At 38.6% G+C, this 21,978-nt stretch overlaps 1 protein-coding gene across 1 annotated transcript; it reads right to left on the bottom strand.

Moving 5' to 3' along the window:
- Positions 1–3,408: 3,408 nt before the first annotated feature.
- On the bottom strand, positions 3,409–20,749 carry LOC136679479 (protein canopy-1-like). The gene is made up of 6 exons (XM_066658010.1): positions 20,532–20,749; positions 18,162–18,258; positions 13,332–13,447; positions 6,542–6,751; positions 5,581–5,677; positions 3,409–3,641 (listed from the first exon to the last, which is right to left on the bottom strand). Exons 2-6 carry the CDS (start codon positions 18,253–18,255, stop codon positions 3,601–3,603), a joined length of 558 nt encoding a protein of 185 aa, XP_066514107.1. The 5' UTR covers positions 18,256–18,258; positions 20,532–20,749; the 3' UTR covers positions 3,409–3,600.
- Positions 20,750–21,978: the final 1,229 nt, after the last annotated feature.

Here is a 21,978-nt window from a genome sequence, read left to right as displayed (position 1 = left end):
GAGGTGTGTGGTGTGTTCTCCCTGTGTCTGCGTGGGTTTCCTCTGGGTGACTGTCTGTGAGGAGTATGGTGTGTTCTCCCTGTGTCTGCGTGGGTTTCCTCCGGGTGACTGTCTGTGAGGAGTGTGGTGTGTTCTCTCTGTGTCTGCGTGGGTTTCCTCCGGGTGACTATCAATGAGGTGTGTGGTGTGTTCTCCCTGTGTCAAAGCACTCCTCTGGGTGTTCCGGTTTCCCACGGTCCAAAAACGGACAAAAGTGTCCGTACGTGTAAGTGTGTGAATGTGTCTGTGTTGCCCTGTGAAGGACTGGTGCCCCCTCCAGGGTGTATTCCTGCCTTGCGCCCAATGATTCCAGGTAGGCTCTGGACCCACCGCGACCCTGAACTGGATAAGGGTTACAGATAATGAATGAATGAATGAAACCACCACAGTGACAGTTTTTCTCACAGTGCAGCACTTTGGATTCTGACATTTGTTTGAATTAACTTTGAGGACGTTTTGAACAATGACTTACTGTAAAGTGTCATTGTATTAGAGGGACATGGAAAAGCTTTACAAAGAATCAAGTGTTTCCTGGATCACTTTTGACACAAAGACTTGACATTCATTCATTCATTCATGTAACTATTTCATTCTGACCAGGGTTGGGTCTGGCGTTTACTCCGAGTCACTGAAGTAAACACATCGTGGACCAGGAGCAAATCCATCAAACGTCATCACACACTGGTCGAGTCACTCACAGTGTTTTGGACAGAGGGAGACCACACCAAACTGTTCACAGACAGTGATCCGAGGCCAGGATCCAGCTCAGGAACCACCAAAGGTTCTTTGAGTGATGCTACAGAAGAACAACTATTGGTTCCATAAAGAAGCATTTCTGCTGAAATGTTTAAATTGGTAAAGTGATGGATTTTTAACCCTTTAAAAGGTTTTTCACACACACATTTCTCAAACAAAAATGCTTCTTTATGGAACCAAAAGTGGTTCTTCTATGGCATCGCTCAAAGAACCATTTGCAGCACCTTTATTTTTAAGAGTGTATGTTGCAGCCACCCTTCCTGCAGTGCCAGCATGCTGCCCATAGAGCACAACACACAAGTGCCAAACGGAACTGCAGGTTTCTGCCATAGAAAATAGTATAAAGGTAATCCTTCTGTGCAAATTAATGTTTTTATTTTGTTCCCCCACAGATCTGTACAAGGACCGTTTTTGGAACATTAATGGAACCACTGCAGAACCTTTAAGAACCTTTCCATCACTAAAATATACATTCTGACATATGTTTAAATAAAAAATCTTACAGAACCCACAAAGCTTATTAAGAACTTCCGTAAATTGCATAGATTGTATAAAAATGTCCAGTGGAACCATTATTATTTCTTTAAGAGCACATCTGTGTAACAAGCTCCAGCATATTTACAAGCAGTTTGCAAGGCGTATGCTGATAATGACAAATTGAAGGGGGGAAAAGAAAAAGAAAAAAAAAGGAAAGCTATATAATTTGCATGAAAATTAATAACCAAGGTCATGTTCGATCACCCGGCAAAAGCAAATGGTGCGTTACTTAAACAAGCAGAGCAACAGACGTCCAATCCAGCCCCAGTATTACAGCGCTCAGGTGCCTTTCAGCAGCTCAGCGTCCAAATCATTTGGATCAGAGGCAGTAAGAACCACCCTTTCGTTATCGGAGGGGAAAGAGTGACGTGAGCCCCTTCACTTCAGCGTAAACATTGGACACAGTGGCATCTCAGCATCCCATGCATAAGGGTGTACACCAAAAATCTGTAGTGATGTAATAGGCTGATGTCAGCGCACCCACCCCTGGCTGTGATGAGTCTGGAAACCGTAACCAGGCAACATCACACAGCCAAGTTGCCATGGCATCGCCAAAGGAGAGAATCTTTTCTGGCTGCTTTATTTTTAAGTATTTTTTTTTAAATATGGGTGGGTGTGTTATGGCATCATCCCAGATTCCGCTATTCTGGGAATGCTTTAGACTAGATCTGGGATTATTTCCATAAAGATGTTACTTCTTTCAGCCACAAGAGCATTAGTAAAGTCAGGTTGTGATGTTGGATAAATAGCTCTGAATCCCATTGCCCCACTCCAAACCATTCCAAATGTACTGGATGGTGCTCCAACGTTCCAGAGAATGCAGTTCCACTCTGGGACAATCCTAATGCTGGGGAGCGTATAGGCTCTGTGCAGCTTTAAAACATAGAATATTTGCAATATAAAAACAGCAGTTTGGTAGTTCTTAAAAAGCAAGAACAAATGCATGTTGCAGATTAAACTTCCGCTACATAATATAAAGATTTCCACTCAAAACTTGAGGTTTGCCTACAGGAACCTTCCACAGGAGGATTTCCGTACAGAGGGCTGAACTCCGCCCTCTCACCCCCCAACCACCCCCCAATCTGCTGCAGGACGGGATGTAGCCCCCCGCAGTGGGACGCAGGCGCCTTAGAGCACGCTAAGCCGAGAGAAAGGGCGTTAAACAAGAATCTCCACCAGCTCCCTACACTATATAGTGCACTAAACTTGGCTTATTCACACAAGGCTGTATTCCAAATGTCCCTCTGGTAGATTATAAACATGCACTCTAGGTGAAGGACCCGCTATTAGACGTACTTCTCCACCTATGACTGAGCTTATGTTTAAAAAACCGCCAAAATTCAATTACAAATGGGGACTACATGAATGTTTTTTGGTTTTTTTTTCCCCATTTTCCCCATTTGCACCACCCCCAAATTGGAAAGGTAAATACTGGAGATGTGCAGTTCCACATGTTTGTTTATGTGAACATGTGCTTAGCTACATATTTCAGGTGAAAACAAAGTAAATAAGAGTGTTTGGAAGCAAAATGGCTCTTAAATTACCGACTCGTTTGTACATTTGTGGCAAAATTATACACAGGAAGAGCTGCAAATTTTAAAGCTAATCCCTATTAAATGTGCAGGAGATGGTAAGAATAAATGCTAAATTATTAATGAATATTTTGTATAGTAAATAAAGTGGCTATAGTCATGGTGCAGTCGTTCTGACCTCGGGTTCCTATCAATACCATGACTCATAAACAAAAAATGTCAAATATTACCCTGGATTTCACCGTATGCCAAGTTAAAAGACCCCTGAAATAACAATAAACAACTAAAAATGCAGCAAACGTTGAACAACAGAGAAACTAAACCATCCAATACGTCCTTTAATGTCCAAGAAAGGATCTCAGATCGCAGCTTTATTTACAAACAGCTAAAGCAAAGTACTTCGTTGTTATAAACGACTTTAATGGAAATTTCAAACAGCTCAAAGTGTAATAGAAAGAGCACTAAACATAAATCTAAATTAAGCATTAATTTATCTACAACCATCAATCAATCACCAATACTTTTTAATTTTTGTCATTTCTTGAATATAGAACCGAGGGTTAAAATAAGCAAGAAAAATACATTTTTCATTTAAAAACCCTTTATTATCAATTATCAAAATATTACACCTGAAAATGGTGTATTCTTATAAAACATTTGCTATTTCATGATTTAAACTCTTGTCTTTGATTGGTCCATGGTTACGGTTCATATTCTTCTGGCGTTGTCCAGCAGACTACAGCTCTCCATGCTTAAATACACTGCTTTTACAGTGATCTGAGGATAAAACACATAAAAAAATGTTTATATCTATAACTTTATTCCACGTCATAAAGTGTACATGAAAGATACTGCACTCAAAAGATGTACATTCATGTAAATATATATTACAAAATAATGGTGATAATTTTTTGGGGGTAGGGTTTTTTGGTCAGTGAAAATATGACTGATAGAAGAACAAGAAGTGACCCATGAATCTGCAATGGGAACAAAACCCTGTATCCTCAAAATTTTAACATAATTTGGGAAAAGAAAAAAAAAAAAGATTTCACAACACATGGACAAACTGCATTGGCCAAAATAAAGAATAAAATCTTCTCCCTTTAACTTAAATTGAAGCACAATGTCTTTGCCCCATCTGTAAAGAGACCATATCTGATATAACATATATATATTTATATAGCGACAAATACCAATGAGTACAATCTATGCTTTATTCATCAAACAAATCAATCATAATTTCGTCACTTTTGTGAGGTCTTCTAGACACGCTAAGCTCGTACAACCCTCATCCTCTCTGAGCTGTGTTAGTCTGACTGTGTCAGTTTGTAAATGCCAAGCCCCAGCATAGCCGTCTCAGGGTTAAAACAAAATGGCGGCTATAGGGAGTGGGGGCTCATACAGTGGATACACAGATCCAGATTTTCGTCTCAGCTCGGAGTTGTATGAATAGAATAGAATAACCTCAGTGCAAATACGATTCAGTAATACAGCACAACAGGGCTAACGCAGTTGCTAAAGTAAACAAACAGCACATGATTTGACACACAATACTACACAATATTCCATAAATGACACCATAGTGACTTGGCAAAAATACAATATCTCTATACATTAAAACAATTTCACCATACAGAGTCATGTCCAAAAATTTAGCCACTCCTACTCAAAGAACGCTCTAAATGAAAATAATTTTGAAGTGTTGTTCTGTATATTCTAATGCACAATTGTTGTTTACTTTATCTCCAAACATCAGAAACATAGCCTGTGCAAGAGATAGCATCTGTGATTATTTTATAAAATGCTGAATTATGCAAAAAAAAAATTTTGAATTGATTGTCCAGAAATGGCATATATTTTTCTTTCTTCCAAAAGAATTATTAACTTCTTTCCATGTGTGAAAATAAATTAATAAAAGACATAATACATTTTTCTTTGTGTTTTCTGTCTGTAGCTGTATGAAAAAATTAAAACATTTGTATAAATAAATAAATACTATAAATGTATTTTCTACATTTATTGGACACATTTTTCATCATTTCTTTCTTCAGGGCTACACTGTCCAAAATGACCTCATCAGTTTATTACAAAAATAAATAAATACATAAAAAAAAATCACATTTTATTTATAATAATAATAATAATAATAATAATAATACAAAAAACATCAGGACTATTTTATAGGAGAAAAATTTACATTTCAGCATTACTTTAAAAAATGTGTGACAGAGAAAGATATGAGTGGATAGTGGGAATTTAAATAAATAAAAAATTATACATATATAAAGAATGGCATAACAGGCTGCCACCCAATCAGCTGCCTGTTACTATGCAGTTTAAATAGTTTCTCTATTCTCTTTCTGGACTACTACTACAACTATACATTTTAATCTAACGACATAATTATTATATGGTATCTATTTATATATATATATTTTTTATAGTGTCATAAAATATTATACAATAATTTACGCATTTTAAAAACTAATTGATCATTGTTATGACACATGCCACTGCTATAACACTGACAATATTCCTGATATACCCAGAAAAGTAATAGTTTTATGATCCATGAAATCTAACAGACTTCTACAGAAAACGAACCAGAACAAAACCAAACCAGAATCCTATTTACATTGGTGCACACATTCTCTAAGCTCCATCTGAGGTAATCCAGGCTTAAACACAAGGCCAAGCCAGCAGTTTTAGTCCCTACCTGATACTTCACTGCACAGCTTCTGGGACACATGCTCCTCTTCGCGAGAGAACAAGGAGATGATATCATCCTCCAACTCCTCCACAATTGTTTCACACTGACAGAGAGAGAGAGAGAGAGAGAGAGAGAGAGAGAGAGAATGAGAGAGAGAGAAAGAAAGAGAGAGAGAGAGAAAAAGAGAGAGAAAGACAAGGGTTGGGTTCAAAGCAAAATGGTATGTCCTAAGTATGAGCTGGCAGCCATCTTTAGCCCTACAACACTGGCAGGTTGGCTGCCATCTTGGGAAGCTCATGTGGCAGAGGCATGAAAAGTCATTTCTATCAGTCCGAGTATTTACAAAAACTAAGGAATATTGCTATACGCTCTATAGAGATGTCTGATTTTTCACAAATACACTTATACTGCATGATAATCACTGGTCACAAGAACTATGTACTAAAATGTAGAACTAGGATTGATGGAAATGGATTTCAAATACTGGTGAGCATTTAGAAATCACATAAACACTGTAGCATTTTATCTTTAGGCATAAATATTCAATCTTAATGTGATCCATGATCCAATTTTAAATATGAAAAATTCTGTACTCAGTTTTACGTCATAAACATCGTAAACTCATGCAAAACTACAATATATCACATTTCAAACGGGATTAATCCCCTTTAAGAGTCAATACCGTAACTACGTGGACTACAGTGATTTTTATTTTATTATAAAAGTATATAATACAAGTTTGTTCCATAAATGTTTTGGAAATCAACTGTTTAAATTGCCTTAAGCAGCTCTTTACAAAAAAATCATGTAAAGAAAAAACTAAACAAAACAAATATGTTTATCCTTCCATTTTAAAATGTCTTTACATTTTTTTTCCCCCTAAACCTCAGCAAGTGCAGTTTGGAAACTTTTTCACGGTCAAAGCAAAGTGGAAATAACACAAAATAATAATTACAAAAATACTCACAGCAAATTTCAAGGAGTTAGAACCCTCTGGTCCGTCAAATTTAAAATTTTTGAAATCAGGGAAATTGCTGCTGTCACCACTCCTCGGGGCAAATCTCCTGTAGCTCTGTTCTTTGGTGTCAGGCTCTTCGTAGAGAGCATAGTCACTCATGTTGTTACACACTCCATCCAGCAGCTCAGACAGGTGAGTCTCAGACCTGGCAAGTGGAACCTGGCAGGACGGAGGAATTGAAGATGAATTAATCAAAAAGGGGGGAAAAATATTCCCCCAGTTTAAACAAAAAATATATGTATATCCTTCAAAAAATAATAATAGAGGGCATCCAGGTCATGTTGATGACCTTTTTCCTTCCGTTCTGTATTGAAAGGAAGAGTGGTGGTGGGGGGGAGCCCAAAAAAAAAAAAAACAATAATGAGCCCCACTGCCACTACGGCTGACTTTTAACCTGCGTCTCTAAAGTGTAAAGTTGGAGAAGCAGGTCCCTGTGCCTTGGCAACGGAACAAAACCAAGCAGCGGCGTCTAGACAGGTCAAGGTGCACCGCTGCCCCGCCCCTGTGGCCTCCCCCGGAAGGGGAAAGGGGAAGGGGCACAGGGAGGGGGGCAGACCGTCAGAGAATGGGAAGCGGGGCGGGGGGTAAAGGCAGGGGTTAAGGAGGGGGGATAAAGCGGGGATAAGCGGTGGGGTGGGGGAAGTTGTCAACAGCAGCCAAGTGCAGGGTAAAGCAGGGTAAACAGCGCAGAGTCATCCTTTTCAGGCCGTTCCCTCTCCTCCACCCTCCGATGATCAAAGCAGGACGTTTTGCCCCTGTCAGACCACTCAGCAGTGTTACTACTGGGGGGGGGGGGGGTGCAAATATTGGGTTTATATCGGTCTCCTATAAATCTTGCCGTGTTTAAGGAAAGATAAAACTTATGAAATAAAATGTGCATGGATTAACATCAATACGCTGCAATTGAACAGAAATTGTGAATTAAACGACATTAAAGTGTGTTCACCACGTGGTAGTCTTCACTTATTTTCATTTAGAAAAGCTACAAAACAGGACTTTTGTCCAGAGAAGATAAAACTTCTTCATAAACCATAAAAACGGACAAAACTGCTCACTCAGGGCTCAAAGTTTATCCAGTAAAAACACACACATTAATCTGACAACACATTCATTATTCACTATAATAAAACCACTGCACTAATCTAATGTAAACATTCGGGTTGACGCCGGTCTCGTCTGAGACATCACCGAAGGGAGTAAACCAGCAAATTACACTGTCATTTTGTATTCATTAAGTCATTTTCTTATGGAGGGGGGCATTCATTTCTTACGCTGGGGCTCATAAGATCCTAGATATGCCACTGAGATGAGTGAAAGGGTGGGGGGGGGGGGGCTGTTTGGGGTTCTGGGGGCAGAAGAAGCAGAGAAGAGCAGGTTGCAGATGAGCTGGATTTGGTGTTGGATGTGGATATATGCCTTGACCCCTGTGCCCCTTTTCAAACACAGTATGGACCCTTCCGGTCTCGCTCATTACATTATGGAGGCACTTCCCCCCCCCCCCCCCTTTTTTTTTTTTTATTTGCACCCTCCCTCTCTCCCTTTTTTTGTCCTCCTCCGAGGCTCCAGGACACAAAGAAGCTTCCGTGGCTCACTGCCATCTGGTCACAAATAAGACAAAAGCTTCCATGGAAGGACGGAGAAGCAACCCATCCACGCATCCCTCACAGTTTTTTAATTAAAAAAGAAGAAGAAGAAGAAGAAGAAGAAGAAGAAAAAAAAAAAGTAGTTGGACAGACTTGAGAAGAAGATAAGGTGGGATACAATCAACTTTTGGGGTACTGAGATGCTTTAAAAAATAATGAAGAGGGAGAATTAGAATTAAGCGACCATCGCCTCCAGTAGCAATGAAGAATGGCAATTAAAAAAAATAAAAAAAATACAAAATAAATAAATAACAAAACGCCAGTGGAGATTATTGGCATCAAAAAGACGTGCCGGAAATACAAGGTCAGAGTTTGAATTGCCTTCAGCAAGAGAATAGAATATAGTCCAAAATCTTGGCCAATTATGCCCTGAAATGCAACTCATTAAAGTAGATAGAGCATGCTGAATGGCAGAAGGGGTTAAATCTGCGCACACACACACACACAATAAATAAATATAAATAAATAAAAAAGTGCCTCTGTATCTGAGTCAGAGAGGACGGCTCGGCTTCTGTGCTGCATCCTCTCGCCTGGTGCTTATCATGCAATCCTGAAAATGGGGAATTAAATTCCTAGCCGTAACAGTCTGAGGGGTTTGAATAGGAGCTGTCAATAAAGAATTTCTCCCGGAATAAAGGAGGAGGGGGGGTGTGGGGTGTGGGGTGTGGGGGGGGGGGGGGCAGGAAAGCCCAGCAGAGAAAAGGCTTCTCAGGGATGCCATCCTCCACTGACTCTCCATTGGAACCAACAGTGAGGCTTTAGAGGCGCAGGTAGTCAATATATAGGACCTTAATAAAAATGAGCTCACCAAATGTAAGGAGAAAAAGAGAAATGACTAAATTACTTTCCACATAATAATAAAACAACATCTTGACTTCTATAACTCTTATTCCAATGTTCAGAAGCTACAGAACCACACCATGTTCCACCAACTGAGCTGAAAGTGATCCTAGGACCTGCCTCAGCTGAAAAGCTATAGCGCTTTAACAGATCAGTGAGATAACCCAGGGCCACAGACTGGTTTAAATGTCACAAGCATGACCTCAGTGCAGAGTTTAACAGGCAGCCAGTGTGAACCGAATAAAACTAATATACGGAATAATTAACCTGCATCCAGTGTCACCTACAGACAGTGTTAAACACCCTTGGGGCCCTGTACAAAACGGGTAGAAGGCCACTGTTGCTGGAGCTAGTGGTGAAACAGTAATTAATACTTGTTTTAAAAGATGCAGGCCCACAGCACAACACATGACCTGATTATGTGTTTCTGGATTCTACGTTTTATCTGAAAAGCTCACAGCTACATATTCCCTGAATGAAACTTTACAACTTAACAGCTGTATTTGGAAAAACATCACGTCCCGCGCTGAAACAAACTCGTGAATGAAAAGAAACGTCTGTAGAGTTTTCAACATTTGTTCATAATAAAATCAGTCGTTGAACGTGGCCTGAAATGAAGGTCTGTGGTTGGTCAGAGCCAAGGGTTTAATGCCTCTAACGTAAAGCTATACACTAAACACTAATGAAAGCACTGCCTGATGGGTCTGAGACAGGGTTTTAGACTGAAATGTAAGGCCTTGTTGAGCCAATGAGTCCAAAATAATGAATACTTTAAATTTCTAACATAAGCATCAACATCCCGTATAAATCTCAGAAGATACATCCAGGTTTATTTGTGGATGTGGAGGGGACATAAAACACAGAGACGTCTGGTTCCATTCAACAGCACTGGAAAGCAACGGAAATTTAGCTGAATAGATGTAGAAATTGTACTAATTTGGTGGAATTTTACCTAAAGCTCATGCTGCTTTAAAAGGTGTACTCATGAAATCCCACTCTCAGATCCACCGTGGCCAGTCTGCAGAGCTATTAAACTACTATTCACTTCCTCTGTAGCGTAAACAAGCCCAGGTTGACTCTCAGAAACAGCAGCGAAAAGCCAGAGCTTTCTCAGCCAGAGTAAACACTTGTTATTAGTCAGAGGGTACAATCAAAAGGAGATTAACCCCCAATCAATAGGAGAGTCAGCCACCTAATGACGCTCCCTGGATAGCAGGGGTCAGGGCTTTGAGTTCATTGGGTCTGACCTTTAAATACTGACACCACAGTTAAGGAGGAAACAGTTAAAACTGCCCCCTTTGGCCAAGCAAGCATTACGAGTCCTCCAAAGCCTCGAACATCTGCAGAGGAGCAGGGGTGAGGAGTCACTCAGGGATCTGGCCTTAGGTTTCCTTCTTTAGTTGGGCCTCAGTTTTAAAGAAACTCTACTGGAATCCTCAGAAACGTAGGTAATTTAGAAAAGTAAATAAATCTTGAAGTTGATGAAAAGTATGAAGGAGATAAATAAAAAAAGTGTAAAATAAAATAAATAAAAGGGAAAAAAACAGGCAAATAGTTAAAAAACAATGAATGTGGACAATAAAAACGAAGTGGGAAGGTGCTAAAAAAATACGAGCCACCGATAAATATTTAGAACACGTGAAAAATGCATCGTTTAAAAAAAAAATGTTTTTCAGTCAAACCTAGGGAAATAATCCAAACATTTATGTGCACAGCCAAGAAGACTACAATTACAAAAGTTCGCCAAATACGAAAAGTTTGGGAAACCTAAAATGACCTCAAAAAGTTAGATCTGATAATGACAATATACTGGTCCTCAACTTTGATTTGGGTCTCGAGAAATGCTCAGAACGCAGAGCCCTGGTTAAATAACACAAAAAAATATAATCAAACAAAATCTCATCATTAATCGTCAAGACAGGAGCAAGGTTAAAAAAAAACCCAACCTGGTTTGAATAAACACATGATGCTTTATTTAAAAACAAAACGTTAGTGTCTTTACCAAAGAGCAAACACCCCGATTTCCACCAAACATGTAAATGAAACCGTGCTGAAATAATTGTGGCATTTTCCGAGTCAAAAGTGAATGACCTCCCTGGAAGGGGTCAAAGTTTGCAGAAATGTCTACAAATTCCATCCTGTTTTTCTCCTGTTGATGAACCACCACCTCTGAACTCCAGCACTGATGGGAGTCATTACTGTAAAAATAACGGAGAGCTGTTACGTCCGCTGAGAGCTTTCAACACAAAAACGCACCGGATTTTGAAAGCTGCCAAACTTACATTTGGCTCTGTTTTTTTACGAGGTGAAAAACCGCAAAAGATCAAAGCGAGTTTCAAAATATTCGCACCTTTGTGAACTTTTGTTTTGCATATTATTCCTCTTCAGTCATTTAGAGGTTTGGCCTAAAATCCTTCTCATTCATTCAGTCAAATTCCAGCTGAGTTTAAGACATGATAGCAAAGGAATACTGGACGACTGGAATAGTTTATCGTAATATAATAAAGACCTATCGGTGAACAAGTCATTTTCAGAGCACAGAAAAATCTGTTGACCCTATCTGCAGAGTATCGAGGCCTATGTTAATGACGCATCTACTGCAGCTAGTGCTAGACCACAGCACAAACCAATAATAGAATGATACACAATGGGGCACATTTACAGTTCACCTTCATGCAATACGTCGCTGAAATCTGTTTTCCGTTTCTCGATTCAAAGAACCGAAGATAAAGTGCATTAAAGTACTTTAAGCAATAAGCTGCATAACGCCGCTGTCAGAAGAATACCTTGTATCTCCTCACTTCGTCCTAATTTGAAAGCTCCTTCTTTTACATTGTGGGAAAATTATACGATGAATGGACGGATTGAAACGTTAAAAAATGGCATGGAATATTATCGCTTTGTATTAACGTCCAATGAAAGTGATGAATGTGTCCTTCCACTGAAACAACTCTGAGGTTTTTGTCTGACAGCACAACCATGACGTTTGCCAAGTCGCCCCTGTCACCTTTTCTTGCCAAAAAGCTATCATCATCATCATCATCATCATCATCATAAAGAATTGATCACGAAAAAAAGTCCGCAAATCAGTCGTAAAACAAAGAATCGCGCTCTGACATTTATTTCCACACAAACTAACGTAAATCAGAAATCATAACACGTCATTCCTCCCAGAACACGGTGCTCCTGAGTGAAATGCAGCACCAGGGAGGGTCGCTGAGCTCTCTGATTGTTTTCTCTCTCGGCGATAGGTGGAGGTGGTGGGAGGAGGAAAAGAAACATGATATTACTGGTTAATATTACTTTTATTTTATTATTTTATTACAATGACGTAATCCACGCTTGGGAGATGCTGTTGTGAAAAGTAATAAAGCACAATAAAAAGAGGTGAATAAATATAAATTATAAGACACTGATCAATGTTTAAAGGAAAATAAAATGTCCTTAAAATGATGACATAATGAAGTGCTTAATGGAACCAGACGCATGAAGTAAAATGGATCTGGATTTCAAGGTGACTTTTAAAATCCTCCAAGGCCTGCGTCCAGAACCACTCTCAAAGTACAAGGTAAAACAAACAGGGTGTTGTTACTTAAAGGGAATTCTATTAATTTTTATGAATTTCAGCCTCATTTAATTGCTACGTGATATTAATAAGTCATTTAGAAATCGTTATGTGGAATGGTTCAGGTCCGAGAAACATTTTATTGACTATTAAACGTTTAAACGTAAACCTACACATCTGACAAACCTCGTGTAAAACTAATAATAAATGTATAAAGAAAAAAGTTTCTTTAGGAAATATGTTGTTTTAACAACATTTTGTATGTGCTTCCAACCATGAACTTACCTTTAACCCAAAACATTAGCGCAAATCACTAACAACGATTGCAAATCAAATGTGGAAGCCATCAACTGATTCGATGTTATCACTTTACACACATTTCAGAGTCATACAACTCTTTTAAAACCTTTAATTGTGTTAAAAGGTTGTTAAATGTAGTAAATCCAAATGATTAGGTTCTGAACACACTCCTTAACGCATTAAACTGATCTCAGAGATGAAACGGAAAAGACATTTGCAAACACGTGTTTTTCAACTTCTCTAAAACTTTAAAAAGTGTTTCAGAACCTTAGAGTTTCGATTTGCCTCGTATTAGTAGCAGTACTAAAGTATTAAAAAAAGCTAAAGTAACTCTCTGAACTCACTTCTTAAGGTTCCTTAGATTACAGGGGTGTGTGACAGTGGAACTTACAGTTTTCTCAGTGAGAGAGCCATCAGGATTGAGCCTGAATCCTCCAACGCTGACAGTCTTCTTGGGATCAATCTGGCTAATGGAGTAGTGGAGCTCATCTGCGATGGCCATGCAGGCTGGAGGAGATGGAGATTGTTACAGTTCATTTCATTGCTTCACAGTGCATTAGCAGTGGAGAGGAGAGATTGAATAAATCAGAAAATTAGATAAAGAAGCAGAATTTGAATAATGGCTGATAGAAGCTAATGGAAGAGAGGTTGCTGAGTTTGCTAAACTGCATCGCTGCGATTGAAATGTTTCATGTTTTCAGAACTATTTTGACCAACACAGATTTCCATTTCATTAATGAGACTCGGGCGCAGGTCTGAGGGCTGAAAAGAACACGGTAAACAGGTCGTCTCAATCAATCGCAAGGTCACAAGGTCAGGAAAATAAAAACGCTCAGGACAAAGTGCTAAAGCTAATGTTGATTTTCAGACATTTAAGAAAAATGACTTTTTTTAGCGTCACGTGATAAAATGTATATCTATTTGTGTCTGAAAAACAAACAAACATGTATCTCCAAATTGATAACTTTAGAGAAGTTAAAATGACGATGCATTTTTATTCCAAGCCATTTTGAAGCCTTCTATTGGTCCATTCGGCAAACATTTTCCACAGTGTAAATAATGACTGCTGTGCTTAAAGAACTGAAATAATAAAAAATACAAAATAACGCGCTCTTTGTTTGTACAGTAAAGGTACGTATACAAAAAAATATATCTCAATAAACGGATCCATTTAAGTTAGTTCCTGGTGAAATGCTGGGCTTGAGTTTTGCTAGTGCTTAGTCATGCTTGATCCATCTCCATGGAAACTGCGGGGCTTGGGCGGTGCTTAAAGCAGGCTTTATCTGAGCTTTCGACCTCCTTGAATGCTCTAGTGTTTGATGCTAGCTTTGTAACTGCAGCCCACTGCAGAATCATCATATATTCCTACGTGGAAAGTGCACTGCGAATGTGCTCTGTGGCTAGGTACAATTATTTTTGCTATATTTTGAACTTGAATCGAGTCAAAGACAATGGCCCAAATGCTAGTGCACTGTCAACGTTGTTTGAATGTACGTCTATTACAACTGACTTCATGCTAAAACACATTGGTCGAATGGAGGTTTCTAAAACAAATAAACCTTAACCACATAACCATTAAGAATATACATATTACGTCTTAAACAGCAGTCTGAATGCTAATAGAAACAGTCGATATCATTCAAATATACAACTTTACCAGCTTGGCCAATAAGAGAGTACACATCACGTCTTTTACAATGGCTCTAATGTTAATAAACAACGTCCATTTAAAAGGTAGAAACTGGTTCGGCCGGTCAGAATCATAATATAATATCTTTAAAATGAACTGAATGTTGAGATGCAGTGGACTATTTTTCAAACGAAAAACTTTACAAGCTTTTACAAATGCCCTGAACACATCACGTTATTATCATCAACTTTGCGTGAAACTACATTTTAAAATAAAGGTAGAGCTTTAGTAGCCTATTTTTAAATCAGTGGTGACAGGAATGTTTCTGTTTCAAAACTGTTTCCGAGTGCGTGACATGGAAAATCCACAGATAATCCAGAATGGAAGGCCTCATTTATAAAACGACCATGAATGGATTTGGACCTTGCGTATGCCTCTCACGTCTATTTCATGAATCCTAACGGTACAAATATGAATAAAACTGATATGTAAAGAGATATGATCTTTAAATGGTCTGTATATTACATTCCAAAATGAAAATCATGATCCATACACAGTCCACACACCCAGGCTCCAGCTATTACCCTATGGCTGTTTATCAGCGTAGTCAATATAAACATAATACTGCTAATCTTACAGTAAATCTAACCAGATTGCTTTTGTTCTCCCAGCAACAAACACGATTCATGCCAAATCAGTGAGCAGTGAGTGTTGACGCCCACGCAGAAAACCACACCGAATCTCAGCTCAGAACAGTGGCCGCTAGCAGCTTTAATGCCACCATTCTTTGCAGGATCACTTCCAAAAAAAAAAAAAAAAAAGGGGTCAACCACCTTGGGAAGGTGCAGATCCCACGCAAGAGTGATTCCGAATGTGCCGGGATTGTTCTTAAATCCAGGAATAATTCAGGTTACGCATGGGGCAGAGTTGTCGGAGTTTATGGGCACAGAATTTTAAATCATCTTTTAAATGTTTCAATAACATTAATAACTGTGTTACTAGCCGCGCAGATACAGTCAGACTGGAGTTAACAGGAGAAATCAGAATACACCAATGTAAAAGCTCTACATTTTGAAAAGTTTTTTCAAGTAAAAAAAAAAAATCTGCCTCAGATGAAGTGACAAATTCAAAATACCAGGAAAATTAGATCGTAGTTTCTTTCAGAAATATCAGACAAAGTTTTAAAACCCATTTCAGTGCCTCACACAACCTCAAGTCCAACTTTCAACAAAGATGTTTACTTAAATCAAACATCCGCAGCGTCACTCCTTTAAAATTCCACAGCATTTCCTCTCTAAGGCTGTGAAAACAGTTTGGCCCAAACAAAAAAACATAATACAAAATATGACAGCAAAGAAATGTAAATATTTGAATGAAACTCATGAATGCATGTTAAATGAAACATCGCAAAACAAAAACGTGGAGTTTGGGTGGTATTCGTAAAATAGTTTTTTACATCCGTTCAAACCTTGATAACACTTCAGCTCAACTTTAGCCCTGTTCCACTTTTCCACCGTGAAGCATGGCCTGCTGCTGGCTGTCTTTAGCACAACCTCATCTAGCCCAATACAAAACTGAAATGCCCAAGCTGTGTAACTACAGCGCCACTAAAACCATATTCATTCATCAACTCTGTGTTACAAAGAGCTCTTTAAATCCACTGCTTTAAAAAAGGAAAATATGGACCACATCACAACAGTTGCAAAAATACTTGTATTTCAAGTACGTGACACTTGTGTCATCTCTTGACAAGGTGTGCAACTACTGCAGTGTTACTAATGATTTCTTAGTTAGTTTAGCTGAATTTAGTCTGTTTTGTTAATATTAACTGCAACTTGGAGAGGAGAGTAACGTAATTTCAATCCTTTCTATGTTCTGTACAAATGCAGAATTGACAAAAAAGTACTGCAGGATTTGACTTGACGTTATCGTAAATACATTTCAGTTTTTTTCTGCCTTGGAATTGTACGATAATTTCCATAAACATACAATAAATCAGACAAAATGCAGAATTTAAACAACTTCAGAAAATGTATACAACTCTATTTGTAGTTTCACACGGCAAACTATTTTTATTATAGTTCACACAAAGCGACAATGAAACAGGAGTGGCTTGACCACTCCCAGTAAACACAATACCACAACAAAACAAGAGAGAACACTTTCAAAACACTACTTCGATCAAAACAATCACATTTACCGAATGCAGTCCCGACCTTGGTGCAAAACCAAAACGTTTGATCACAAATAAGATTCAAACCTATTCAAACTAACTCTGGACATTACACCTCCCACCAAACTTGGAGGTTACAAAACCTTGTTCTTCGTAAAACGGAGGTTAAGCTTGTCCTTGTGGATGTCCGTTTCTGGTGATACACAAACCTGCAAATGATACACACTGGACTACACAACTCAGCACCTCCAGCACAAGAGAATAAACCAGCTTAGAGAGACCTGGCCATCAGCCGGTTTGTATTTAAAATGTCATTGAACCTGCGATGCACAGTGTGCCACACCGGTGCCAGACAGAAGCAGGGATTGGTCGCTTTCTGGAACAGAATTAACAGCCAGTGGAAAACTGGGGAAACAGGACAGAACCACACTGGTGTCGCTATTGTGCTGGAAGAAGAAAATGGCCGAATGAGAACTCATGCTTGAGCTGGATTTCATTTCTAAATGTAGGTTATCAAAGTTATAGACATATAATATGAAAAGAGGATAGATAGATAGATAGATAGATAGATAGATAGATAGATAGATAGATAGATAGATAGATAGATAGATAGAGAGAGATAGAGAGATAGATAGATAGATAGATAGATAGAGAGAGAGAGAGAGAGAGATAGAGAGATAGATAAGATTAGATCTTCCACCTGTATCCATTTGAAGTTTGATAGTAAGGAGACACTCAAGCTCCACCTGAACAAACCCAATGCTGTTTGTGTCCATCCCTGTACCATGAGACTACAACTCAACATTGTTGACAACAAGTGTCAAAGCACATGAAGCTCTAAGCCCTAACTGAAAAAAGGAAATAGACACAAAAGAAGAACCTTTGAACTGCAGTCACCAAAACTGGATATAACTTTCTTCAAGTAAGATTTTATGAACTAAGGAGTGTAAAGTAATCATCTTGAATCCTAAGATGCAGAAACTGCAAACAACATGTGATTTGACCAAAAGTGTCCATACTTTTACCCACGAGTCTTCTTTTCTGCCTTCTTCTGTTAGTTGAGAAGAAGGTGTAAGCTCAAATTATGGCACTCCTACTCAACTGAAATACTCAATACTGTACACACAACTTTAGAATTGATAACAACACAACACCAAACATATTTACCCTGCTGCCACTGTCAAAGGCTCTAAGGCAAATTGTTGCATGAGGGCAGCATGCAGGGCCTGGCCTACTCTGTCAACTTGTCTGTGAGTTTGATTCCCAAGCACAAGACCCCTGAATTAAAGACTGCACCATGTATTGATGTTTACGACTTTGGAATTCTCATTTTGGCCATTTTGATATTAAATGTCAAAGGAACGTGATAGGCGTCATCACTGATGTGTTTGCATGTGAAGTATTTAACCTTGACTCACCAGAACAATACAGCACCTCGTCTCTCTTCCCCTCTGCTCTTTTAGAAAATACTGCCATTGCCACAAGAACAAGGCCAATCCACGGTGCCATCATTTTCTGCGAGGAAAGATATTGTTAATGTCCAGTAAATGTTTTTCTTAATTTTGCATAGGAGCAGTGAAGCTAATGTGGCTAACGGTTAATGAAAGATAACACACTTCGCCTTAGTACGCCATACAAAGACATTCAATTGACAGGTTTTCTTTTAAAAGAAACTTTAATTATATTAAACATACAGGTGTAAAATGACCAAATTAGCTGATGCCTTAACTTGCCATATCCACAGAACTTTAAAGACGTCAGCACTTCACAAGATTCTCAAAAAATGCATTTTCTATTTTTATGAATTGGTCTTAACCGTAAATATATATGAAAATCATATTGTTGTTGTGACATGAACAAAAACTACTGTAAAAGCAAGCAATAATAATAAAAATATAATAAAAATCTGATTATTGAGGCTGCAAACGTCACTATAAATGAACCAGAAGTTCTGCTTTATTCCCACCATAACCAGGTCCACTTACAGGAAGGGATTTCAAAATTATGCTAAGAATGATATGGAGAATTTCCAAAAAAAACACTCTTTCCTATTCATAAACATTTCCATTTGAGAATGTTACTGTCAAAACTGAACAGGTAAAAGCAGGAGGCATGATATTTATATAGCGATAAAACCCATGAGGCTAAACAGCTGTTGATATATTGTTCCCTGTGTTAAATCAGACATGTCTCTCAAAAAATAAAAGCATTTCAAAAATCCACCCAGTGCTGTCAGTTAAAGAAATTTTTCAAACAAAACGTCAAAGGCATTTGATCACGTAAGATATTTTTAACTGAGTGTATGCACAAATCTGTCCAGAAATTATGTTTAAAAATCTGTAAATATTTAAATAATAAATTAAAAAGAGTATAAAGTCCGAATGTATGAAAAGTCTTACAGAAAAGCACTGATCGAACACCGCTAACACGCTAACAATGAACAGAGGCTAACCCAGAGAAGCATGATGTTATTTGCTTAACGCTAACTGGAGCCTTTTCATTTTCATTTATTGCTGGATGTATATTCAAATAAGGTGTTCAAAATGGAAATGGGTCCCGTATCTTAACTGTTCCAGATAGCAGCATAACTGCAGGTGTTTTAGCAAGACACTGATGTAGAAAATAAGTTGAAGATGGTAAAGCAGATCAAATCTCATACATGGTCTATATTTACTTAATATCTGATTTACAGGACTTTTTTTTCAGAGGGTGTTAGATGTGGAATCTCAAATGACTGCATACTTCCTACATAGCAGACTAAATATGTCATGAAATAAGGTATTATAACAACCAGCCAAGTACTGCATGCATGTTTAATAGAAATCATAATTCAACCAAACACTGGCCAGCTGTCATTTACAGCACACTTCAGTCGCAGAAACCGGGTTCAGTACTTATGAAGTGTACTATTGAGGTTGTAACGAACCAAAGCGGAATGTTAAATCCCATATGACACCCTACAGTGCCCCACAGTGCAAGCAGGTTATACTTAAATATTCTGTACCAAATTATACTGTACTATCTGGCTGTAGAAGCCAGTTGATCTGACATGCCATCTAGTGTACTATGTAGGGAGCATGGAGCCATTTGGGATAGAGTCTTAGTCAATATACTGCCGATAACAACACGTGGTTCTCCATCATGGCTACCACAGCTGGCCATCAGTTACAACGATTAGCCACATCCATTTTCTCAAAAGGACTCAAAGGGGTCTCTCCAAGGGGCAGAAGTTACTAAAGTTTTAGAGGAACTGGCGCCCCCAGTTGTTCATCACCTACAGAGACACACACGTAAAGGTGATTTAACTCAAAAGCAGTGGCTTGTTTTGGAGGACATGGATCAGTCTGTATTGCTTGGTGCAGAACACTTTCCCCCCTTATACATTCATATTTAACACTATGATACTCTTAGTTAGGGTTGACAAACAATAACAATAGGTGTCTGATACATCTGCATTGTTTGACAGTATGCTATTGTTAATAACATTAAATGGACATATATAGAGGGATAGTCTTTTTTTCTGTCATCATCTTCAATGTCAGTGGTACTTTAAAGGCGTGTTATACAGCGAGGATTTAAAAATGGCATTTACCTGAACAGGTGAATATAAGAACCAGAACAATCAATGAGCAAACTTCTCATTCATCTCCTAATCAAACTGTGCTATCAAACACAGATTACACATCGTCGAAAACGTGTAAGACGTCCTTCTACACCATTCTAGACCTTTAAATGCCATGCAATACACATTTACAGCTTTGATATTGTTGTTATTTTTGTTGTCTTACCTGGCGCTACGTAAACAACAGCAGGTGAACGCAGGGTAAACTTTTCAGCTCTAACACGTCAGCGACTGAAATGTAACGCCACCACCACAGCTAGAACCCAAGAACATAAGCGTCCCGTCTTTGTTCCTGCTCTTTTTTTCGCAAACAAGAAAGACAACTTCTCTCTGTAGAAATATTGCAGGCCACTTACGTGCCGCTCTGTGGCGCTGCCACGACCTGACGCTCCGCCTATTCGGCCGCTGATGGACAGCCACCGCAGCCAATGGCAGAACGTTTTGCTGATAGACAACCAATCAGAACCGCGACAGTGCAGCCCACCGCGTACCCGGATGGACGAGTTCCCAGACACTACAGTTATGTGCTTCTGCATAGTCATCCATTGATAACGATTCAGACTGTAAATTAATGTATACATATTAAATAAAAAAACATATATCATTTGTCCAAGGCATATATATGTGAGTGGGTATAAAAGCATCTGGTAAAATTGCATTAAAAAAATATGCTTATATCCGAAATAATCTGCAAATTATTATTTCCTATTTTCCTTTGTGTTTTTTTCCACTCCTCATTCTCCCTACAGCCCGTTATTGTGGTCATTGTAAATGACGTCTGTTTGGGGTAATCAGCACAAAAATAAACAAATAAAATAAATCAAATGAAATGATTTTAAACCAGACTGGACCAGACGGCTGTTCCATAAAGCAGGATTTCTCAGAAAGCTTTAAAAAAAAATCCTAAAGCCCAATCATGTAGATCTTGCGATAGTTTCCTATTGGACTTTGGCCCACTGAACTTGGACTAAAGATATCTGGTTAAACCAGGAAATCCTGCTTTGTGGAGTATAGGACTCTCAGTGAGCTCCAGGTCTGGGTGTTATTCAAGGTGTTCCACATTTCTCAGTTACCCAGGAATCATGAGCCCAATGTTGAGGACTATACAATATGTCCCTCAACTACTTTCCTATTTGGCACATTTAATTTGAGGCTTATGTTATCTACCTAAACTGACGAATCCTGCTTGTCCAATAGTCCAGCCTGTCGAACAGGAAAGAAGCAGCCCAGTAAACAATTAGCCGTTGATTCAACGTTGAAATAACGTAATGACTGCCGTCTAATCAACGTTCTCTTAAAGTTGAAAATGAAAGTTGAAAAGGCGTCCAAACGCAGACATTGAAAAGACGACTGTTAGACGTATTGTGGACGTCCATTGACGTTATTAATTGGTCCCGAAATAAATGACTTGTATAAAACGCGTTTTGGACGTCCACTGACGTTATCGATTGGTCACCACTTAACTAACTTATTAAGATGGATTTTGGACGTCCATTGACGTTTAAAATATGTCCTTGACGGACAGACTACTTTTAGACCTATTTTGAACGTCCAGGGACGTACCTTGTTTGCTGGGAAATATTATTTCACAATCCTCAACTCTGGGTTAAAGT

The sequence above is a fragment of the Hoplias malabaricus genome, chromosome Y (assembly GCF_029633855.1).
Source record: "Hoplias malabaricus isolate fHopMal1 chromosome Y, fHopMal1.hap1, whole genome shotgun sequence".
Classification (NCBI taxonomy): domain Eukaryota; kingdom Metazoa; phylum Chordata; class Actinopteri; order Characiformes; family Erythrinidae; genus Hoplias; species Hoplias malabaricus.
The sequence above is the reverse complement of the archived record's forward strand: the minus strand, read 5'-3'. Positions and strand labels throughout refer to the sequence as shown.

Excerpts from the sequence above, each read along its gene's own strand:
- LOC136679479 (XM_066658010.1), bottom strand. The coding sequence starts at position 18,255 with ATGATGGCACCGTGGATTGGCCTTGTTCTTGTGGCAATGGCAGTATTT. Across the intron at positions 6,752-13,331 it reads GCTCTCTCACTGAGAAAACT|GTTCCACTTGCCAGGTCTGA; the intron begins GTAAGTTCCACT and ends CCGTCCTGCCAG. Across the intron at positions 5,678-6,541 it reads CTAACTCCTTGAAATTTGCT|TGTGAAACAATTGTGGAGGA; the intron begins GTGAGTATTTTT and ends TCTCTCTGTCAG.